The following is a 25045-nucleotide window of genomic DNA, read 5'->3' on the forward strand; positions in this document are numbered from 1 at the left end:
GTTTCCACCACGTCTGTTTCGGAGGGAGAAGAGGAGGGTGCAGATGAGGCGAGGCGCCTTTGGGAGCCCGGAGAGCGGGCAGGCAGTGCCACCTGCTGAGAGCCACTCAGGCCGAGCAAGCGGCGGGCAGTGCCACCTGCTATAAATAGGCAGCCAAGGACAGGGTGTGCGACTGCACATCCCGCCACGAGGGCCTGCATCACGCGCGGGGCCCCGCGCCCCCGGCTCCCCAGGGAAACGCTGTGCCCAGATCCTGCGCAGGGGTCTGGATGGGGCGGCGGCCCAAGTACTTCCCCCCTATTCCCCCCACAGACACTGGCTGAGGATGGCCCGCGGGCTTGGGGGCGGGGGGTGGCAAGGAGGGGAGGGAGGCCGCGGCGGACCCGCAGTGCAGCAGCTGTTGCTCGCGTGTGACTCGCCCGTCCGGGCCGTGCTGCCCGGGCACAGTCACACGGCGCAGTGGGGAGGAGGAGGACACCGAGTCCCCCTCCCAGCTCCCCGGGGACCGAGTAGGGAGATCCCGGCTCCTGTCTTCCCCTCGCCTCCAGCGCGCTCGCCCAGGCTGGGAGGAGGAAACCAGAGCCGCGCGCAGACACCTCCTCCTCCTCCTCCTCCTCTTCTTCCTCCTCCTCCTCCTCCTCCTCCTCTTCGGCTGCTGATCCTGGTGCCGCCACCGTCCGCCGGTGCCTGTTGCTGCCGCCGCCGCGGGACCCGCTGTGTCCTCAGCTGGGTGGAGAAGAGGCGGGCGCCGAGCCGAGGGGAGCCCCCTCCCCGTCCCCCCGCGGCGGGAAGAGCGCAGCCAGCCGGGTACGATGGACTCCCCGCCCGCCCAGGCCGTCCCCAGGATGCCCCCAAGCACCTGCGCGTCCCGGCCCGGCCCCGGGCTCTGAGCGCGCCGCGGCACAGGTAAGGCGCTTCCTGGGGCTTCGTCCTGGCCACCCTGCTGGCTCCTCTCGGGGCATCGCGGCCGCCCCCTCCCGCAGCACGCCCCTGCCCCGCCTGGCCGCGGAGGGGAAGGCATCTGGCCGCCCACGGACGCGAGGCCAGGGTCTCTCGGGAGAGGAAGTTCATTGCCATCTCGTTGCTCCCCTTACCCCCCCACCCCCGCCGCCCTTGGACGAAAGCGAAACCTTACTGTTGCTAGCGACCCGAGAGCTCCGCCGGCTTCTCCCCCCACCCCCGCCCGCTCACTGGTCCGCGCATCTCTCCCCTCCCCCCTCCCGCCAATTATCCTAGCGTGTTTGCAAGGCGACCAGATTGGAAAGAGTGTGGTCAGAGTGACCCCAAGCCACGCTTTAAAAGTTCAGGGTACTTTGCAGTAGTAACTTTGGCAGCTCCACCAGTGCGCGCAACATTTCTTTCTATGGGTACATCCTGTACCAGTCATTTTGAAACCCTGCTTCATTGTTTCTAGCCGCTTCCTGATGGCTCTGTGATTATGAGACCCCCTCAAACTTCACCAGGCATTAAAGTTTTGTTTTTGTTTTTTTTCAGAGAGGTATCATTTCGTTTGAAATCCACCTAGATGTGGCTTTTCCTGTTTTGATTTTACTTAACATAGCTTATTCTCTGGAAGTTGCTTTAAAAAGAAATTGAAAGTGATGGTTGTTCCTTCCACCAAACAGTTTAATTTTCAGGGTGCCCCATATTAATGGATATGTTTTCCCTTCATAGATTTCTCATTGTTTCCTTTATGATGGGATGATTTCATTTATTAATAAAATCAGACTTTGAAAGAGCATTTTAAAATGACCTGGTTTAAATAGGTCACACCCAAGAAACTCAGCTATCTGTACAACTTCTAAACTTTTTGCACTGGACCTAAGCTGAATGCAGAGGCCCTGGTCCAAAACCCTTGTTTAGGAGGGCAGAAATTTCTTCCCTAGATGTGAGCTGGAATTGGTAGGAGTTGGAGAATGGCCACCTCTGGTTTTTGTTGTGTTTTGGAAGTCAGCTGCATGTGGGAGGGATTGGGGTGGAAGAATGAAAGGAGGGCTGCTCCCAGAGGCTGGGAATCCACCTCGCAGAACGACTTTTTATATTTCTGACTCTTCGTGTTCTGTCACTCCCGTGGGTTAGAAATACCTGGACAGGTGAGTTCGGCACCTTTTTCTAGAGTTGAGATGGCTTCTCTGGGTGGGGAAAGAGGTGTGCGTCATAATCAACTCCTTCCTTGGAGCTGTCTTAAGGAATAAGGACATGGCATGAAAGAGTTTGCATAGAAAAGGTTTAACTGCTTTTGTAAACAGGTGTTTTACAACGATTTGAAATTGGATGCTATCATAGTCTCACAGTCTGCCTGTTTCTTGTTATTTTTTTCTAGCATGTTATAGAAAAATAAGACCCCAACAAGTGCTTTCTCTCCAGATTTATCTATAAGTAACCGTTGACATAACATGCCCTACTGGATCGTAGCCACAGCTGTGAGTTAAAAGGTATCATATAAAGTGTTTAGGCCGGGGCAGTGTCTTACACCTGTAATCCCCATGCTTTGGGAAGCTGAGGCAGGAGGATCGTTTGAGCCCAAGAGTTCAGAAAGATAGTGAGACCCCATCTTTACAAAATTTTTTTCAGTGAGCTAGGGGTGGTGGCACCCACCTGTAGTCCCAGCTACTTGGGAGGCTGAGGCAGGAGGATCACTTGAGCCCAGGAGTTCGAGGCTGTAGTGAGCTATGACTGTGCCACCTCACTGGAGCCTGGGTGACAAAGTGAGATCCCATCTCTTAAAAAAAAAAGAGTTTAGGGGACATTTTCTGAAGTGAACACAAGTAGAGCATTCTAACACTATTGAGTGCAAGGAGACCTGGAAGGGACTAAGTGGTTCAAAGCAGGAAATAAAATCATCAGGTGATAATTAAAATAATTTCTTTCCTGTGGATTTGTCCAGCCATTTGCAAACCAGGAGAATAGGAAAAAAATCACTAGTGTAGTTATAAATTATTAAATTATGTTTTCAAAGGAAAATTTTGCAAATGCGTCTCCTGGTCATAGTCTATTGTTATCTACCCCACGGAGAGTGCTGGGGCTTCCCCTTTTCACCACGACAGCATTTCTGGTTGGGTGGCAGTCATGCAGTGTTGACCTGGTGTCCCATAAGGCACAGTTTGTCAAAACACTAGTGGGTATTAGGAGGAAACGTGCAACTCTGAAGCAGCAGAGCTTGCCCCTTCTTCCTCATTATCCAGCTGGTGATAATCCCTGTCCCCCACTTCCCTAGAAGACAGCTCTGACCAGGAAGGCTGCAATGACAATGAGATGTACCCCTGTGCAGAGCCAGATGTGGGTGGGTGGCTTTTTTGTGGTCCAGATCTTCTAGGATCTTCTAGGATGTACCACTGGCAAGCAGTGGGGAGCCTGAATCAAGCAGCATGGCTGTTACCTCTTCTGTGTTCACAGCAGCATCTTCAGTTGTCTTGGTGCCTGGAGCAGGCACCACAGCTGCCTGCTCTGTTGGCCGCCAGCTTTCTAGAGTAGATGGTAGGGAGGAGAGCAAGGGGCTCAAGAGGATTCTGTCTTTGAACATGCTTTTAATTTGATCTGACAGAATGGCAGCTCCCTGAAGTCCTTCCTACTCTCTCCACAGCATTTCTCTGTAGGTCCCCAGTTTTTGCTCTTTTCAGATTCCCAGAGGACTGAAAATGTATCACGGCCCATTTGGGGACTTCCTGTATATGTGTGGGTGCCTCAGGATCATTTGTTTTGCCCTTTTCCAGTCTACCGTGCTGCCCTTCTCAAGTTTAATGACCACGTTAGTTTCAATATTTTATATATTTCTCAGCAGTTTTCATCTCCTGGTCATTAAACTTGAGAAGTAAAATCTGCTCATTAAAATGACTGAGTCCATGGCCAGGCATGGTGGCTCATGCCTGTAATCCCAGCACTTTGGGAGTCCAAGGCAGGTGGATCACTTGAGGTCAGGAGTTCGAGACCAGCCTGGCCAGCATGGCAAAACCCTGTCTCTACAAAAATATAGATCTACAAAAACTAGCCAGGCATGGTGGCATGTGCCTGTAGTCCCAGCTATTTGGGAGGCTGAGACAGGAGAATCGCTTGAAGCCAGGAGGCGGAGGTTGCAGTGAAACATGATCGTGCCACTGAGTCCATTCAGCAGCAGAGTAGTGTTGGGGTTTGTATCCCTGTAGTGATGACGAAGGATTTAGGTTTTCAGTCAGAACTGTTACCTTACAATTTCCTTCACTGACTTTTCTTCCTTTCCAACACCACATTCCAGTAAAAAATATCTTTAGACCAGATTCTTCACAAAAGTCATGAAGGTTTTCATCTTCAAGGTTTTTGACTTTTTTTTTTTTTTTTGAAAGGAGTCTTGCTGTGTCACCCAGGCTGGAGTGCAGTGGCGCGCGATCTCAGCTCACTGCAACCTCCGCCTCCTGGGTTCAAGTGATTCTCCTGCCTCAGCCTCCCAAGTAGCTGGGACTACAGGCGTGCTCTACCACGGCCGGCTAAATTTTGTATTTTTAGTAGAGGTGAGGTTTCACCATCTTGGCCAGGCTGGTCTTGAACTCCCGACCTTGTGATCCACCCGCCTTGGCCTCCCAAAGTGCTAGGGATTACAGGTGTGAGCCACGGCGCCCGACCAGTTTTTGACATTTCTAAGCCAAAAGTTCCATTTGATGAGGTCTTAGATGCAGGGGCAATGTGTCCCTTTTCAGATTTCAGATGTTTAGAAAAAGATGTGTCATATTTGGGCCAACGGAAAAACTCTTGATATGTAGGTTTTTATGAAGCTGTGCAGAATGTAGGAAATACATTTTAGAACCAACAAAGAGGCATTTAATTTTGAGTGTGCCTGTCTCCTTTGAGATGAGCAGCAGCTATTTTTCTCTTAAAAAGACAATGCATGTATTTATCAGCACATTTTATATAATCAGCAAATCTAAACCTCTGAATTAGGTAAGCCCTATAGGTTTGTTGCCAGAATTAGTGAATTTATACATGCAAAGTGCTTAGAACAGTGCCTGGTACACAGTGAGCACTCAATATTATTTATTGCTATTATTATGTTTATTTATTTTATACTTTTAGAGTATAATTTTGATGTTAGGTTTGGATTGCTGAGGCCAAGCAAAATTTAGATAGACCAACCCAGCTAATCCACTAGAAAGATATTTGAGGGTTATTCCCATCTAAAGATCTATGGGATCTTTGGATATCATCTATGAGAAACAACAGAATTTTGTAGATAAGACAGATATAGATTCAAATGCCGCCTTCACAATTTATTAGTGAGGGAACCCTTTGGTAAAATGAGCATGATAAAACCTACTTCTCAGCTTTGTGAACGTACAGAAGATCATGAATGTAAAATGTCCATGAAGTGGTAGGTGGTCAACAGATATTGCTCTAGCAAAGTGGTTAAGAGCAAGCAAACTCTGGAGCCAAAGGGCCTGGGTTCAAATCCCGATTCTGCCACTTCTTATAGTATGGCCTTGGGCAGGTGACCTCACTTTTCTGTGCCACTATTCAATGATAATATTCCTTTATTGTCCAACGTTTTGTAAGTTAAATCAGTTAATAAACACACTATGATAATGTGTTGGTAACTATTCTTTTTACTTTTAGCAGAATAACTTAAAGGAACACTGCAGGTAGGAGGGTTATACATAATCTCTGAGGGCCAGCTAGGACACTCGCCCATTTCCCACCCTTTTTCCTGTGCAATGAAGAGTATAAGAAGTGACAGTGCCATTCTAAAGGACTAGCCTTGAGTTGGCTCTAATTTATATGACTCATGCCTGTAATCCCAGCACTTTGGGAGGCCGAGGCTGGCAGATCACTTGAGGTCAGGAGTTGGAGACCAGCCTGGCAAACATGACGAAATCCCATCTCTACCAAAAATACAAAAATCAGCTGGGCATGGTAGCGCACACCTGTAATCCCAGCTACTGGGGAGGCTGAGGCAGGAGAATTGTTTGAACCCAGGGGGCGGAGGATGCAGTGAGCTGAGATCACGCCACCGCACTACAGCCTGGGTGACAGAGTGAGATTCTGTCTCAAATAATAATAATAATTTATATGAGAAAGAAGTCATTCAAAAGCATCATTACTTTACATGTCAAATTAGAAAGGCACACCCCAGTACTAAAGCATCCTTGATGATGAAAACATTTAGAACCACTGGTTTCAGGAGCTCCATGCAATGGTGAAACAGCCTCTACTCCAAGGGTTGTTGCTCCCTGTGGGATTCCTGGGTGAGGAACACACTGCTCCCATTGGGGTGGAATCCTGTGGAGGAAGTGGATGAAGAGTGTAGCCAAGCCAGTGAGCCTACTGCATGGGATTAGAGTACTTCAGGTTGCAGTATAATTCTGTTCAGGTGCATGCTCACTCCATCTGGCGTAAAGAACAGAGAAATTAAACCATTGATTCACAGAGCAATATGAGTAGCTGCCTGGGGACTTCCTGTCCATTCTGTGGTCCCCAACAGCTAATCAATATTGGCCGGTTCCTAATCTGGCCTAGAGCTAGAGGCCACTAGCACCCCTCCATTCATCCTTTCTTCTCTCCCTACCCACTCCCACCAGCATTCTGAGGAGGTGAGGGCTGAAGCTGCAGAGGCTGTTGTACTGTTAGTTACTGTAAAGTCCCCATCCTGCTCTCTGTAGTTTGCTGTGAAGGAGTGGAGGGGGCTAGGAACAAAGGGGGTTCCCAATAAGCAGCTTACTAATACCTACCCTTGCTTCTCTCACTTCCTGATCAATAATTCCCATCCTTTCTTCATGTACCTCCCCCACATTTTTGTTCTTTAAGGGAAGAAGGGAGCAGCTTTCCATCCCCACACAATGTTGGGGACATTTGGTATTATACATTACGAAAATAAGATTCACCAGATTTTAGAGATGGAAGAAAACTTGGGGATGATCTTGTTCCATTCTCTTATAAGAACAAACAAGACTTGGAGAAGCTGAGTAACTTGCTTTTTCAACTTCACACTTGAAAGTGTTTTCATGAGGAAGTTGGGGTTCTCTGCAGCACTTGGATGGGAGTCAGGGACTTGGATTGTCCCAATTCTGTCACTAAATTTGGACAAGCCACTTAACTTTTCCAGAATCTAGTTGCCTCATTTCAAATATTAGGGAAATTTCTAAATGGCTTAAAAGGAGCTTGTTAGCTTTAAAATTTTATGATTCTAAGTGTATGCTGCCAGAGATATGTAGCATAGCAGGACACATTAACAAGATTATTGAAACTGTTCTAATAAAGGACATCTTTGTGTCTTGGGTAGCTACTATGTTTAAAGACTGTGCTAGGTGGGAGTTGTGCAGAATACACAGGTTTGCTGTAGAGGGATAGGGCGTGTACACAGACAACTCTACTAACAAGAACATTACTAGAAGCTTGTTGGAATCACAGTATTTCTTGCTGAGGGTATGAAACATAAGAGTTCTCCTTGGAATAGGAGGTTCTATTTGGGGCTTAAAGAATGGTCAAAGGTTGAGTGCAAATAACGTGGATTGAGATGGCTTTAAAAAATAATCAAATGGTTTGTTAGTATTAAACTGGTGCAGAAATAATTGCAGTTTTTGCCATTCCTTTTAATGGCAAAAATTGCAGTTACTTTTGCACCAAATCCCTAATATTATTTGCATAGTTTATCTCTGTTATGGAAGTTTTTATTGACAAGTAATGTAGATATTCACCTGATCTAAGTTACCCTGAATCTTATATTAGCAGAATCTGAATTGCTTATAAATAATTATGGCTATGTTGGATGTAGAACTTATTATTTGATAGTTTATGAACAGTGCTAAGGTCTAATCTACTTTTTACAGAGAAGCTAAGAACATGCTACAGCTGGTTGAAAAACAAAAACTTCAGGCATTGAAATGTTTTGTCAATGAAATGGCAGGACTCATTTGATGACTGATTATTATCAACTGATTTAAATGACTGAATTTTTGGTACTGTGTACATCTATACTCTAAGAAGGAAATTGAAAGTAATTCTGCTATGCTTGTTGCCACTATATTAATAACTGCTTCATCTAAAATAATTGATAGAGCTCAGATTTATCCTTTGTAATAATTCTAGTACTTCTTTAAACATGTTTTGGGATTAGCAGCTGTCAACAGTTAGAACATGAAACAGATTCTGTTACAGGAGTAGAAGTCGATCCAGACATTTAATGTCATTTTCACCTGTGAGAGAGAGAATAAAGAGAAAGAGAGATCATTATTTATGGGATTATGTGAACTTCAAGTCCGTTTTCATTATTAGGAGAAGCTGTGCTTTAAAGAACAGTCAGGGACTTTACTTTCATGAAATGCCTGAGCTGTAAATAAAGTATTGGTTTATTTTTTATTTCTTGAACATTTGAAATAAAAAATTAGCTATGAGTTATGGTCAAATTATATTACAAAAATTTGCTCTTAGCATTGTGCATATATATTATACAGAAAAACACAGAGTAAAAAGAATAGACTTCAGTTCCTGTTCAGAAAAGGTTTAAAATTTGAATACTGATTTTGGAAACCCCAAACCTTAAGAATTCAAGAAGCTTACGGTCTTCTTGAGGGACACCTATTCAAACTCTTAAATATGGTGATTGGGTAGAAAGTGCAGAAAAGCCTGCTGATACATGCCCTAAAACACCTTGGAAAAAAGAGGTGGTAGTTGCTTAAGGTAGGACTTAAGTAGTAGTTGGAAATAGAAGACAAGGATGGAGACTGTTGGGAGATGACTCTCCATGGGTCCTTCCTGTTTCTACACACCTTGTAAGCAGGGCATTGAGTGCCTGTGTTCCAAACTACCTTTTCCATCATGTTTCTACAGCAAACAGTCATGGAAGATAGAAATAGAGTCTTCCTCTGGAGCAAAGGGCAGACACGCGTGCTTCCTGTACTTCCCACTATAAAATATTCCGGCTCCCTAAACTCAGCTGCCTTTCCTGTAACCCACCATGATACAGATGTCACCTGACCTGTGGGAATTGGGGGTCAGGGAACCAACAGAAATACTGACTGTCTGGCTACTGTGACTGCCCTGAGTAATAAATTGTCCTTCGTCTCCAACCCAGGAGTCTCATGTTTTCTACCAGCAGGCTAACTTGTGGCAGGCTAACGTGTTAGTTTGCAAGTAAGGTAAAATCTCAGACCCTTTGCAGTTTGTGGCGGGGATTATATTCTGAGGAGAGAGGAACAGTATGCACCATGGCTCAGAGGCATGAGAAACAGGGAACCATAACTAGTTCTCTATCTTCAGAGCCAAAAGGTGCACCAAGGAGGGCATTTTAGGGGAGAATATAAAGTTGGAGATATAGACACAGCCAGATTCCTGAGAGACCTTATATGCCAGGTAGAAGACTTCAGATTGTATGGGGGAATTATTAGAGAATTTTTAGCAGGGGTGTGACATGATAAATTTTGTGTTGATTAAGTTACTCCAGGAAATATGCGATGGGTGGATTGAAGGATGGGGCACCTTTTCTCTAGGACAAAAAAGAAAGAGTGGATGGTGAAGTCAGTTAGAGGTAGTAATAGGATGAAGAAGGAATCTGAATGACCCCTTGGCCATTCAGTGAATAGTGATGCTATTCACCTAGATGCAGCACATAGGAGGGAAAAGAAATTCTGGGAAGGAGGGAGATGAGACTGAGTTAGCTTTAAAATAACTAAATTCAGGCCTAGGCGCCTATAGGCTATCCAGATAGAAATATTTAACGGCCTATATGGATCTGGAACTCAGCAAGGAGGCTTCCGTGGGAGCAGAACACTTGGGCACCATTAGGGTGTATGTGGTAGATGCATTCTTGTGCAGCAGTCAAGGGGATGGGATTTACAGTCAAGTGCAAATTGCCCCCCATCTCCTGTGATAAGTGACTGAAGCTCTCCGGGCTTCAGTTTCCTAGTTCATCATCGTGGGCTCTAGCGGATAAATGTTACAAAGGTTAAATGAGACAACATAGGCAAAGTGCGTGGTACTCAATAGAAGTCAGCTGCTGTCATCAGCAGCAGGATCATCAGAATGTGATGCTTGACACCAAAAGATTAGGTGAGATTGCCCAAAACAGCAGGTGAAATGAGGGGAGAGGATGAAGTCAAACACAGGAAGAAAAGCCTTTGAAGTATGTGGAAAGAAACAACCAGAAAGGTAAGATAAGAACCAGAAGAGTTTCAAGAAGGAAGGTGTGGCCGGGCGCGGTGGCTCAAGCCTGTAATCCCAGCACTTTGGGAGGCCGAGGCGGGCGGAACACGAGGTCAGGAGATGGAGACCATCCTGGCTAACACGGTGAAACCCCGTCTCTGCTAAAGATACAAAAAAATTAGCCGGGCGTGGTGGCAGGCGCCTGTAGTCCCAGCTACTCGGGAGTCTGACGCAGGAGAATGGCGTGAACCCGGGAGGCGGAGCTTGCAGTGAGCCGAGATCGCGCCACTGCACTCCAGCCTGGGCGAGAAAGCGAGACGCCGTCTCAATCAATCAATCAATCAATCAATCAATAAAATAAGGAAGGTGTGGCCAAGATTGAGAAATTCGTCAGAGCAAACAAGGCAGTCAGGAGCTAAATAGCCTCCTTTAAATTTTACAACCTTGAGGACCTCGGCAACTTTAACAGAATTTCAGTGGATCCCTAGGGCAAACCAGGCCTTACAAACCAGGAATGGATGGTCAATAGGAAGTGGAGACAGTAAGTGTAGACCTTACCTTGGAGGGAAGGAAGAGAAAGAGCCATGGCCAAGGGAAGTTTGAAATCAAAGGAAATATCTTTTTTTTTTTTTCGATTGGAGAGACCTTAGTTATTCTTTTAAAATACTTATTGAGCCCCTCAGTTATTCTTTTAAAATACTTATTGAGTCCCTACTTTGAGTCAGGCACTATGGCAGACACGAGGGAAATAGCAGTGAATCAGACAGATGCAACGCCTGCCTTCATGGAGTTTCACCTTAGCATTTGTCGATATGCTAGGGGAGTGGGGCAGGGGCAGGGGGCCGGATACAGGAGAGACTGAAGATCCAGGGAGCACGTGAGTAAAGAATAGGGCTTGAGATCCCACAGACAACTCAGCTTTGAACAAAAGGGTTTTGTCATCCAATAGGACAAGAAGGCTTTAGGATACATCAAACGTGATTGTTGAAAACAGAAAAGGGCTAGGCACTGTGGCTCATGCCTATAATCCCAGCACTTTGGGAGGCCAAGGTGGGCGGATCACTTGAGGCCAGGAGTTCGAGACCAGCCTGGCCAACATGGTGAAACCCCGTCTCTACTAAAAATACAAAAATTAGCCAGGTGTGGTGGTGCATGCCTGTAATCCCAGCTACTTGGAAGGCTGAGGCAGGAGAATTGCTTGAACCCAGGGGGTGGAGGTCGCAGTGAGCCATGATCATGCCACTACACTCCAGCCTGGGCAACAGAGCGAGACTCTGTCTCAAGAAAAAAAGGAAGAAAGAACATAGAGAGGGAAATGTAGTTGAGGGAGTTTGGATTTGGGTTTGGTAGAAGCGTTTTGTTGTTGTTGTTGTTGTTGTTGTTTTCAGAAAGAGTCTCACTCTGTTTTCCAGACTGGAGTGCAGTGGCACAATCTTGGCTCGCTGCAGCCTCTGTCTCCTGGGTTCAAGCAATTCTCCTGCCTCAGCCTCCTGAGTAGCTGGGATTACAGGCACCTACCACCACACCAGGCTAATTTTTGTATTTTTAGTAGAGACGGGATTTCACCATGTTGGCCAGGCTGGTCTCAAACTCCTGACCTCAGGTGATCCACCTATCTTGGCCTCTCAAAGTGCTGGGATTACAGGTGTGAGCCACTGCACCTGGCCTAACATTGATATCTGTTGATGAGAAGAAGTCAGGTGTTGGAGTGATAGCTTATAGCACATGAACTGAATAAAACAGTGTTTAAGACAATGTTTGCAACATCATAGGCACTGAATACATGTTAATGGAAGGTGGATTTGTGATTCAGAACCTCTAGACTACCTGGGCGAGTCTTTTAAAATGTAAGTAATATCTTAAGTGATATTACTTGTCCCAGATCAGTTGTTTAAAACTGATCTGGTTCAGTAGACTATAGTGATGGATAGCAGCTATTTCTTCCCATAAGAGTTATTTCTTGGGGGAGTCACTTACACTGAATTTGACTATCTTTTAAAAATTTATTGAAATATATGTTAAATATACAATGAGGTTTAATGCTCTCAGAGTAGCACTGTATCGTCTTCTATCATGGGGGCCTTTGTTGGCTTTAGGAGGTTTATGTTTCATAGTAGTTTCCCAGTGGGCTCTTTGTTACCTGTAATGAGTGTGACAGTTATACCATAACCAGGTTTTATATGGAATACAATTTTGAGAAAGTTCTTTCTAGGCAGAGAAGCTTATTTGCACCTCTTATTACATTTGGGTTTCAGGCTTTTGAGTTCTTCTGAAATAATAGCCCTTTGAAGGTAGCTATTGCTATGACTTCATTAAATTCTAATGCCTCTGGTTTTCTCCCCCAGGTTTCTGCATATGAAGTGTGTAAAATAGATTGCTTGATCCAAAACAGAAAAACAGTGGTAACTGTTTTGCGGAGTTCCCAGACCCTTCCCAAGATGGAACCAATAACATTCACAGCAAGGAAACATCCGCTTCCTAACGAGGTCTCGGTGGACTTTGGCCTGCAGCTGGTGGGCTCCCTGCCTGTGCATTCCCTGACCACCATGCCCATGCTGCCCTGGGTTGTGGCTGAGGTGCGAAGACTCAGCAGGCAGTCCACCAGAAAGGCACCTGTAACCAAGCAAGTCCGGCTTTGCGTTTCACCCTCTGGACTGAGATGTGAACCTGAGCCAGGGAGAAGTCAACAGTGGGATCCCCTGATCTATTCCAGCATCTTTGAGTGCAAGCCTCAGCGTGTTCACAAACTGATTCACAACAGTCATGACCCAAGTTACTTTGCTTGTCTCATTAAGGAAGACGCCGTCCACCGGCAGAGTATCTGCTATGTGTTCAAAGCCGATGATCAAACAAAAGTAAGTGAAATGGAGATCCAAAAGACTAAGGTGTGGCTGGCTGGTTTTTATTGTATGGGGGTCAGGATATTTATTTTAAGTATACTGAAATGAATAAGGAATTAATGCTGCAGTTACAAATTGATTACTTAGCTGAATTTTTGGTTTATGGTGATAGTTTATAGTTTTGAAGCACATTTGAAAACAGATACGAGAAATTGCCAGTTTTTGAATTCAAAAATTCAAGAGAAATCAGTCTAAAACTACTAATTAAGAGCAGAAGTGTTAAGATGTACATTATTTCAGATGAATGTTCTAAAGCCATGCCTCTCAAACTGAAATGTGCTTGTGAGTCACCTGGGGATCTTGTTAAAATGTGAATCTTGATTCAGTAGGTCTGGGGTGGACCCCAAGACTGCATTTGTAACAAGCTGCTAAGAAATGCTGATGCTGTCCTTTTGCAGGTTGCACTTTGAGTGGCAAAGTTCTAAATCTCCACATTTGTAATCCTATTAAGAAAAATATAGTCATTCATAAACTGTGTAAAAATGCTACTGGCCAGTTTCCCAAGGCATAATGTTCACTTAGGCAAAGGTCATTGATAAGAACACTGGATATGCATCTAAGTTTTGATGCGATCAGGGGTTCTTTGTGTTTTTTTCTTTCGCAAACCTCAGGTCAGATCTGATTAGCTTGTTATTATCACATGATATGGCTGAAAAAAAATATGAGACATGGTAAAAGTTCTGCTCTTTCCTCGTTCATTTGTGCTTGCTTTGTTATTAGCATTCGTCGTAGTTCTGGGCAGGACTCATTTGAAGATGCTTGCCCATTTTATGAGGATTAGCTTAGATAAAATTGAAAATATAATGCAAATAGCAACTTTCTCAGTTGGGCTCAGGGCTCCACAGCTAACCCCATGGACTGTGGAGTCTTGCCGTTGTTTTGGGTGCCAAGCCAGCCAAGTCACATGTGACTCAAGCTGTCTGCCATATGTACAGGGCGAGGATGCGAGTGTCAATCCACATGTTAACTGTCAGTGAAGCCTTGAAAGCTTCTCATATTTTCAAGGTTAAAATCTGAATAGAAATGCTAAAGTTTTCTCTCTGCACTCCATTAGGTTATTTTATGTACTCTCTAGGGTGTAAGAACCTTATTTAGAAATTAATGTTCTTGGTATCAAGTAGATGCCCTTTTGCTTGTTCATTTATTGGTTCTTCTAGTCATTCAGAATTGCTGTTGCAGGTACTGTTGGAGATGATATTAGCAGAGGCTTGTAGGAAGGCAGGAGCATCAGTGGGGAATAGGACCAGGTGATCTACGTATAGGACATAATGGAAGGACTGAGAAGGGAGCCTAACACACACCCAAAGGGTAGAGAAGGCTTTGTGAAATAAAGGCTAATATGGAGCTCAAAACCACCATTTCACTCACAGAATCAAACTCTTATATTATAAATCATTTCATGTTATTGTCCATGCATCTCAAGTGGGCACGGCAGCATCAGGCTTGGAGATTCAGAGGGACTAACTTCCTGTACTCTAATCCTACTTCTGCACCCATAAACTGGGTGGCCTCAGGCAATTGAGTCTGTTTTCTTATCTGTTAAATGGGGATAATTACAGTATTTATCCAATAGAGTTGCTGGAAAGACTAAATGAGATAGCACTGGACCTGAAACTTAGTAAGCATTTATAGCCATAAAAACATTTTCATTCAAGAAAATTTTACTAGAGGCAGATTATATGCTAATTTCATTTCACGTCTTAGGTAAAAAGAAACATGATACCTAGATGAGTGCCTTCAGCTTTCAAAGATGAGATTCTGGTCATCTTTGAGGAACATTTTAAAAACTACATGTATAACTTAATGGCTCCTATTATTTGGACGAATTCCAGAATGAAAATGAGAGGACTGAACAGCCTGTACCTCAGTCCAGCTCTATATAGTATTTGGACTGAATTTCCTTGGGGAGAGTTTGTGCGTGGAATCGTTGTTCAGCATTTTACACATTTGACTCTTTCCCAAAATTTTTTACGGCCATCTGAGAACAGGCTTCTGGCCAGTCATTCGGATGCCTGACAAGAGAAAGAGATTTATAACCAAATTCTGTAATTGGGACTTCCAGTCTTTCCCCAAGTAGAGAATTGGACTTACTCTATATGCTAAAAACCCATGGTTGAAATATGAATTAGTTCTTAAGTGATTTTTGGCTTGCATACCATTTTTGCAAACATAAATTGTCATTACTCTGCTCATTTAATAAAAGAATAATTTGTAGCATAGGTATATACCTCAATCAGTGATTTTGTTGTTGGAAACAGAACAGTAAATCACACTGGCCATGATGCTAACAGCGTGATAGATTTTCTGTTCTTGGGACACCAATGTCACTGTATCTCATAGCGAAGGATTATCTGCTGTAGGAGCATTCTCTTGACTACTTATAACATTTGCTGGGTGAAATAATTCTCCAGGTTAAGGCCTCTTCTAAACAGATGAGGTCAGCACTAACTGCATTTGCCAGAGAAAACATATGCATTTACTGCCAGCATCATAAACACAAAACTACAGTTTGCGAGGAAACCCTTTGACCAGCATCTAATTAATTCACTGAGTAATGTCTTGGGAGAAGAGGCATGTAAAGGAACAATTTTATAAGCATGCCATGAGATTGTTTTCTATTGTATGTTCTGTAGAATATGAGGAAACTTCAAAACATTTTGTGGAAAAATGGAATTAAAAAGTAAAAAACACATATATACATAAGCTTTATTTCTCAAGATAAACTTTATCAAGTTCAAGCCACTTTTGTAAGCAATGTTAACAGCCATTGAGTCGGTCTCTAAAGAACTGAGGGTCCTGGGAATTTAACCATGTTTATACAGTCTTTTATACATTATTAACTGGAGAAAAATTGGCGCTCTTTAAAGATTTTCTAAAACTGAGAAGCAAAAGGACGTCAGAAGGAGCCAAATTAGGCCTGTAAGGTGGATGCCTAATGATTTCCCATGGAAACTCTTGCAAAATTGCTCCTGTTTGATGAGAGGAATGAGCAGGAACATTGTCATGGTGGAGAAGGACTCTGGTGAAGCTTTCCCAGGCGATTTTCTGCTAAAGCTTTGGCTAACTTTCTCAAAACACTCTCATGATAAACAGATGTTATCATTCTTTGGCCCTCCAGAAAGTCAACAAACAAAATGCCTTGGGCATCCCAAAAAACTATTGCAACCATTTGCCCTTGACCAGTCCACTTTCGCTTTGACTGGACCACTTCTGCTCTCAGTAGCCATTGCTTAAATTTGGCTTGATCTTTAGGATTGTGCTAGTAAAACTATGCTTCATCACCTGTTACAATTCTTTGAAGAAATGCTTCAGGATCTTGATCCCTCCCGTTTAAAATTTCCATTGGAAACTCTGCTCTTGTCTGCAGCTGATCTGGGAGCAATGGTTTTGGCACCCATCTAGTAAAACGTTTGCTCAGTGTTAATTTTTCATCCAGGATTGTGTAAGCTGAACCAGCAGAGATGTCTATGATATTGGCTAGTTGGTCCTCTTCAATGAGGGCATGAACAAGATGAATATTTTCCTCAAACAATTATCTGGATGGTCTGCTGCTGCAGGCTTCCTCTTCAATATTGTCTCGTCCCTTCTTTTTTTTTTTTTTTTTTTTTACCCCTTGAGACACAGTCTTGTTCCGTTGCCCAGGCTGGAGTGCAGTGGCCCGATTTCGGCTCACCACAACATCTGCCTCCCAGGCTCAAGTGATTCTCCTGTCTCAGCCCACCAAGTAGCTGGGATTACAGGTACACATGATCATGCCTGGCTAATTTTTGTATTTTTAGTAGAGACGGGGTTTCACCATGTTGGCCAGGCTGGTCTCGAACTCCTGACCTCAAGTAATCCACCTGCCTTGGCCTCCCAAAGTGCTGGAATTATAAACACGAGCCACCACACCTGGCCTCATCCTTTCTTAAAATGAGTTATACATTTGTAAACTGCTGATTTCTTTGGACATTGTGCCTATAAACTTTTTGTAAAGCATCAGTGATTTCACCGTTCTTCGACCCAAACTTCACCATAAGTTTGATGTTTCTTCTTGCTTCGATTTTAGCAGGATTCATGTTTCTCTGATAGGGGGTCTTTTCAAACTGATGTCTTATCCTTCTTAGAGCCTCATCCCAGATCCTGTTCAGACATGCTACAAGTTAATACAAGTTTATTTGGTGCCAAAAAATGGAAATCCATGCATAGTTTTTAAATAATATGCATTTTTCATGAACTTTTTGAAGACCCCTTGTATACTTAAACTGCTCCACATGGAAAAGCTTCCGTGATCAAATGCAGTAAGGCAGCATCTCAAACATTTTGCTCTAAGGATTTCTTTTCACTCCTCAAAGTTGTTAAGGATCCCAAAGACCATCGGTTTATTTGGGTTATATCTACTAATATGTACTCTATTAGAAATTAAAACTCAGATATTGTAAAGATATTAATTTGTTAAAAAACTAAAGTAATAAACATCTACATGTTAACATGTTTTTGTGAATAACTATGTCTTCCAAAAAATATTTAGTAATAAGAGTTTTACATTTTTTCAAATCTCCTTAATATCTGAATTAATAGAAGATAACTGGATTCTCATAGCTGATTCTCTATTCATTCTGTTGTGATGGATTGTTTAATTGAGTATATGAAGAAAATTTGGCCTCACACTGCTACATAGTAGGAAAATGGAGCACTATATCCATAGCCTTTTTAGAAAACTGTGGATCTTTTTATTTAATGCTATAACTCGACAAGTGGTAGTTTTTAGAAGGTTAGCTGTAATATGAAATCTGAAACTATATCAAAGTATTTTTTGCACTTTATTATATTAAAATCCATTGATCTATCTAGCAATTTTTTTTTCTTTGAGACGGAGTTTCATCTGTTGCCCAGGCTGGTGTGCAATGGTGAAATCTTGACTCACTGTAACCTCTGCCTCTCGGGTTCAAGCGATTCTCCTGCCTCAGCCTCCCAAGTAGCTGGGATTACAGGCATGCGCCACCACCCTGGCTAATTTTGTATTTTTTGGAGACACGGGGTTTCACCATGTTGGTCAGGCTGGTCTCAAACTCCTGACCTCAGGTAATCCACCTGCCTCAGCCTCCCAAAGTGCTGGGGTTATAGGCATGAGCCACTGCACCCGGCCTGTCTAGCACTTTAATAAATCTTTTAAGCAGCTATGATTCTGTACCATCACGCATCAACAATTTGGAAAATATTGGTTCACTGAGTTATGCATACCACACTCTGAGAACTGCTCTCCTAGGGAAACACTGTATTTTCTATTTTCCTCTTGAGTTGTATGTTAGTGCATTAAAAGCTCTGAAAATTCCTGTAGCAAGACAAGTTGTCTAACCTTGTTTAGACTAATTTTCCCCAAATGTATGAGACCATATTTAGTAATAAGAGTTTTACATTTTTTTCAAATCTCCTTAATGTCTGCATTAATAGAAGATAACTGGATTCTCATAGCTGATTCTCGTTCATTCTGTTGTGATGGATCATTTTAATTGAGTGTATGAAGACCGTAGGTTACATTTTCTCCTAACACCCATGAACGTCCCTCAGAATGTGTGAACACAGTGGCATAAGGTCCTGGGTTAAAATGTAGTGTTGCCTTTGAGTCCATGGTAAGTGAACATGGTAAGTAAATGGATGTATCCACTCTGGAAACTGATGGTTGCATGAGTGACCCTGACTAGATCTTTACCTCATCACATCCCAAAGAAATCAAGAGTCTGCCCAGACTCAGACCTAGAAGCATTCTCAAGTCTAAGAAAATCATCTCGGGGTTCTTCTTCTCTCCAGTTCTTCAGCCTTGTCTCTTCTACAAAATCTCTACTCAGAAGAAAATCCAATCTGCCCCTCATACTGATTGTCATTTTAGATCATTCATAAAAGTAATTGCATTTTCATTCTTTTCTTTATCCACGGAGGAAAAAGCTCTGCTTCCTTTAAAGGGACTTTCCAGCACTGAGGAGCAGGTAGCAGAAGTGTTAGGCTGGGGCTTCTGACATTACATGGTGCTGTTTTACATCAGTCAAAGGAAAGAGGGGATTTTGAGTGGGAAATGGCAGGGGTTCTTGAGGTGGTAATAGGTGGAGAAGTGCAGGCTGGTGTGTGGTCGAGGGCAGTGGGCAGAGTGTGTGCTGGGCCCAGGGTAAGTCAGAGACAGTGTACATGGAAGTATTTTTGGTGTAAGCACCTTTTTTGGGGGGGTCTCTCTCTGTCGCCAAGGCTGGAATGCAGTCGTGCAATCTTGGCTCACTGCAACCTCTGCCTACCGGGTTCAAGAGATTCTCCTGCTTCAGCCTCCTGAGTAGCTGGGATTACAGGCGCCCGCCACCACTCCCAGCTAATTTTTGTATTTTTAGTGGAGATGGGTTTTCACTATGTTGGCCAGGCTTGTCTCGAACTCCTGACCTCAAGTGATCCGCCCGCTTCCGCCTCCCAAAATGTTGGGATTACAGACATGAGACACTTGTGCCTGGCCATGCCAAATGTTTTTTAACTGGCATTTCTTATCGCACTCGAAATATGTCATGGCTCTTCAAGCACTGTTCCTGACTCTAATAAGATTGTGATCCTCTGGATTTGGTGTCCACTCTGAACACGGCGTGGGTGTTTAACAACTGTGACGGGACAGATGTCATTAATGTGAAAATGCTCGCAGCCTTCCCCTTTTCCACCCTGCTAAAAGAATCTGGTAATTGCTAGCCTGGTTCCTCCCTCTCCCAAAAAGGAAGTCTTATTTCTTGCTGGGAGAAAGGCTAAGTTTGAGGGGGAACAGTGCGATACAGGAGCATGGGGCCTGGGTGGAGCGGGGGAGAGTGAAACAGAGCAGCTGCGTGGGAAACAGACATGTAGAAATTGACTTTATTAAACGTCGCTGGAGAAGATGTATTTGGATTCCTTTTAATGTCCTTTGACAAAACGGGTTTTCTTTTCTATGATTCTTGGCAATGAAGCTGCATTTCTTGAAGGTGACACATATCTGAGACTGAACCGTGTGGGCTCCCTTACCACTAATTTTAAGACTACTTGACTCTTTGTAGATTTGATTTTAAACCAATAAATGTTTCCTTTTGAAATTTCCTGTAAGGAACCAGTGTATTCTTGCATGAGGCCCTGTAAGCACATCGCCTTTCCCAGTAACGGCATGGGACCTAGTGCCTCCTCACCCAGCCTCTCTGGGCTGCATATTACCTCGCATATTAAACAAGAAGGCAGTCTGAAGCTGTTTTCTTGTGATTAGCAGGAGTCCATCCCCCGTATCAAAAGCCATTGTTGCCTTGGCTGAGTTTTATTACTGAAATGTAAAAAAATTTTGAAACTTTATTTTTGAGTGTCGCTTTGTATCAGTTTGTATTTTACCCATTACTAATTTGTTTTAATAATTCACCATCTGCTTGGAATTTTAAGTTAGCCACTTAATATATGCACCATTACTTCAGGATTTTCAATAGAGCCTGGCTTCAATTGCACCTCTTGCTTGGCTGTTATATTTGCCGGCTCATTGCTTTCTTTCTTCGCTAGAGTGAAGATCGAAGATTACAACACAGAGCTAGAGCATTTTGTTTCTGAGGGTGATTATTTTGAAGAACATAGTATTATTTTTCAAATATTCTCACCTCTTCCCCCTTCTACGTTTGGTCATAATTTCTAAATTTCAAACATTTGTCTCTTTTGCTACACAGGTAATGATTCTGAGGGGGTCTTGTTAGGTATGTTTTGGAGGACTTCTTACCTATATTAAATTTCCACTGGGCACCTTTAATCCCAGCCTGATTTATTATGTAAATTTTCATTTGGGGTCCCATGCAGCAGCTATGACTCAGTGCAGTGTATCCATGTCAGCTAATCAGCACTAGACCGTCTGTCACACTAGACAGAAGTTGGTTGCTGGGTGCAAGGGCTGGCAGGAATTTTTTCGTCTATAAAAAGAATGTCCGGGACTGCATGAACTCCGAAGTATTTGTTGGAAGGTTTGGGTTCTTAACACCGGATTGATTACCTAATTTATTTTTGACTTTGAAAAATGAGTCTGTGGGCTCCAGAAGCACACACCTTGTGATAGATGCTTAATTTTTTAAAGTCTTTTTATTGTTTTACACATATGACTTTATATAGCTTCGCATTTTTTACCAAAGGCTTTGAGTTTGATAATTATTTTTTAAAATAAATCCATCCCTAAGAATAGACTTTACAAGTGTCTTGCACCTAAAGTTGACTTGCATCTTAGGCAGATTTATTTATAGCTTAGACCTTTACTGTCCCGTACAGTAATCAGTAGTCATTTGCAACTACTGAGCACTTGAAATGTGACCAATCTGAAATGAGATATGCTGTAAGTATAAAAAACACAGTGGATTTTAAAGACTTCATTTGAAAAAATATGTAAAAATCTCAATAGTTTTTTTATAATGATTACATGTTGAAATAATATTTTGGGTATATTGGGTTAAATAAATTACATGACTAAAATTAATTTTACTTATTTCATTTTTACCTTTTAAAAATATGCTTACTAACAGAAAGATAAACTTTGCATGTTCTCACTTATTTATGGGAGCTAAAAATTAAAACAATTGAACTCATGGAGATAGGAAGTAGAATGATGGTTACCAGAGACTGGGAAGGGTAGTCGGGGCTGGGGAGTGAGGGGAGATGGTTAATGGTACAAAAAAAAATAGTTAGAAGAATAAATAAGATTTAGTATTTGATACAACGGAGTGACTATAGTCAATAATAATTAATTGTACATTTTAAAACAAAAGAGTGTGATTGGATTGTTTGTAACACAAAAGATAGATGCTTGAGGTGATGGATACCCCATTTATCCTGATGTTGTTGTTACACATTGTATGCCTGTATCAAAATATCTCATGTACCACACAAATATATATACCTACTATGCACCCACAACATTTAAAAATAAAAAATATTTTAAATATAATTTTTAAAAATAAAGTGTGCCTACTAGATAATTTTAAACTACGTATGTAGCTTGCATTCTGTCTCTTCCCGTTAGCCATGGACTAGACTAGCTTCCTAAAAAGTATTTCCAGAAGTAATAGGAATATTCATCACAGAGTGACCGTAGGTTCTCCCCTCCTTCTTTTTTTTTTTTTTTTTTTTTTTTTTTGGCTGCCTTTCATTTGTTAATGATAGAATTTTGCTCAGAGTTCTTCCATAAAGGTCACTTAAGTCTAGAAATATATTGCAGTGGATCAGAGCCATGTGGGCCACCATTTTAGGATATACTGAAGTAGCTAAATCTCTTGTTTCTCGCTTTTCTCTCTTCTGAATACCTTTCCTCCCTTTGGAGGCTCAGGCATCCACCCTACTCATTGTGGTCTGTCAGCTTCAACCCACAACCACAGAAGGTGCCGTGCAGGGCTGGCCTGGCACTGGGAAAACTTCAGAAGACACTGGATTGGGGTTGAGATTTGGGGGAGGAGGCTGATGCAGGATTTTAGGGAAAGAGGTGGACTTGAGTGTGGTTGCCGATGTGCATCTGAAGAGTGATTTGGTGGCTGCCCATCCTGCAGGGACCCTTTCCTGGCCGCTTTCATTCTGACCATGCATTGGAAGTTGTCATTTCTTAAGATCAGGTGATGTAGGTATTTGAAATTTTGCAGGTTTGGTGTTCATTGATTTATTGGAATACTACCAATGTGTTGGTCATGTGTTTTGCTGGGTGCTGGGGTACAAAGCCAAACAACGCATGTTTGTGCCCTCAAGAACTATAATGGTGTTTTATGTGCCAAATATAAGTTCTGAATGCCATATTTTCAGGAGTTAGCAAACATCTGCAAATCAGGAAGAAAAAATTTGGGAGAATAGGAGGAGGGCTAGTGTAATAAATGCCTGCAGTTGTTTGAAAAGCTTCATGTACAAAAAGCAAGGGACAAACTATGAATTGCTCCAGAGGGCAGAACTAGGAACAGTAGAAATTTGTAGAGAGATTTTTGGCTCTTCCTGAGTATAATAGCCATCTAATAATTACATAGGTTATACTGAACAGTGGACATGGATGGATCTTGTCTCAGGACTTTCGCAAGTCATTCTCTATTTCCACACTTCCCAGTCTAAGGAACATCCTACCTGACAATGCTCCTCTCTCTGTTTCAGACAACTAAAGTCGCTCCTAAATTCATTTCATGTTGAAGGGAAGTTGTTCCCTGTAATATCTAGCTGTTCATCGTAGATGTATCTTCTGAAAGGACTCAGGGTAAATGTAATTTATTTTCCATGGGACATTCGAGTGGGTTTTAAAGGCCTACTGGCAGTTTCCCAGGCCAATGGATTGGGTGAGGATTGAATGTATGCTGTAAGTAGAAGATATAGCATGTGCCATGCCATAGCAGGATGGGGAATGATGAGATGCCCACTGTAGCTGGGCCTGCTGGGTTAGAGTTTTACAACTTGCATGGTCAGAGATGAGATAGGAAGGAAGGGCTAAGGCCAGATTTTACAGGGCTTTGTATGCCTTGCTGAAGGAGTTGGACAGTCCCCTGAGAAAGAAAGTTGCTGCTGTGGTCTGAATGTGTCTTCTCCAATATGTCTGTGTTGAAACTTAATGACCAATGTAATAGTATTAAGAGGTTGGGTCTTTAAGAGATGATTAGGTCATGTGGGCTCCTCCCTCGTGAATGCTATTATGACCCTATAAAAGAGGCTTCATGAAACATATTAAGCCCCCCTTCCTTCTTCTACTATGTGAGGATGCAGCAACAAAGCTCCATCTTGGGAGGAGAGACTCAACTCTACCAGACACCAATCCTACCTGAGACTTAATATTGGGCTTCCCAGCCTCCAGAACTGTGAGAAATAAATTTCTGTGCTTTATAAATTACCCAGTCTCAGGTATTTTGTTATGGCAGCACAAACAGACTAAGACAGTTGCTATTAGAAGCACTGATCAGGGAAGTGAAATGGTTGAATTTATTTGGAGAATTTGGTGTGAAGGATGGAATAGAGGGATGAGAGACAGATGAGGGAAACCAGTTAGGAGGCTAGCACAGTAGTCGATATGAAAACTCAAGAAGCATCTTACCCACAGCGTAATTAGGAAGTAGCTTGTTCTTGCTGAGTCCATGCTGATGTCTTCTGATCACTTTCCCCTCAATACCCAACAGAGTTTTAATAGTCTGTTGGTCTCCAGTGGAAGAGAAAGTCAGACAGATCCTAATTCTCTGTCCTATTGATGCTTATATGCTTGGTTCCTAAGGAATGGTATGAAAAATAACATAGAAGTGAAATTCCTAATCTGATTCTGCTCAGCCTTCTAAAAAATATATTCATGGAGGGCTGGGCACGGTGGCTCATGCCTGTAATCCCAGCACTTTGGGAGGCTTAGGTGAGTGGATCACCTGAGGTCGGGAGTTCAAAACAAGTCTTACCAACATGGAGAAACCCCATCTCTACTAAAAATACAAAAATTAGGCAGGTGTGGTGGCACATGCCTGTAATCCCAGCTACTCAGGAGGCTGGGGCAAGATAATCACTTGAACCCAGGAGGCAGAGGTTGCAGTGAGCTGAGATCACACCATTGCACTCCAGCCTAGGCAACAAGAGTGAAACTCCATCTCAAAAAAAAAAAAAAAATATATATATATATATATATATATATAGGGATATCTCCCATATCACCCTCCAATGACCCCACATCCCATTCCAGCTCCCTCCAGTTACTGGCCCAATTTTTTTTTTTTTCCTTCAAGAGTTATAGTGGCTACCTTCACCTGCACTCCCTTGCCTTTTCTTTTGTTTACCAGCTGGGCTTCTGACCTCATCATTCCACTAAAATTGCTCTTATAATGTCACAAGCCACCTAGAGCTTGTGAGATAGAGTGGTCCCTTCTTTGTACTTTTCTTATGCAACTTCTCAGTAGCTTTTGTCATAGTTTGGCAAGAGAATGTTTCTTCTATCTTGAAACACTCTCTTTTGGCTTTTGGAGAACCACACCTGCCTGTTTTTCCTTCAACTTTCTGGTAGTCTCTACCCAGTCTTCTTTGCTTCTACCTCTTCTTCTCAATTCTGATTTTTATGTCCCCTG

The 25045-nt window shown here is 42.9% G+C and overlaps 1 protein-coding gene across 5 annotated transcripts in view; it reads left to right on the forward strand.

The window, feature by feature from the left end:
• The first annotated feature begins 641 nt into the window (after window positions 1-641).
• Window positions 642-25045, forward strand: part of TBC1D1 (TBC1 domain family member 1) — a 248435-nt gene continuing 224031 nt past the window's right edge. For 3 of the 5 annotated variants that reach the window (XM_008957562.6, XM_008957561.6, XM_063603511.1), the window contains exons 1-2: window positions 774-906; window positions 12447-12956. In XM_008957562.6, coding sequence (XP_008955810.1) covers window positions 12540-12956 — 417 coding nt within the window. In that variant the 5' untranslated portion in view covers window positions 774-906; window positions 12447-12539. Of the gene's footprint in view, window positions 907-12446; window positions 12957-25045 lie in introns of all 5 variants that reach the window. The other 2 variants (XM_008957560.7, XM_003832157.7) reach the window with 1 other exon arrangement.

Source organism: Pan paniscus, chromosome 3 (genome assembly GCF_029289425.2).
Source record: "Pan paniscus chromosome 3, NHGRI_mPanPan1-v2.0_pri, whole genome shotgun sequence".
In the NCBI taxonomy this organism is placed as follows: domain Eukaryota; kingdom Metazoa; phylum Chordata; class Mammalia; order Primates; family Hominidae; genus Pan; species Pan paniscus.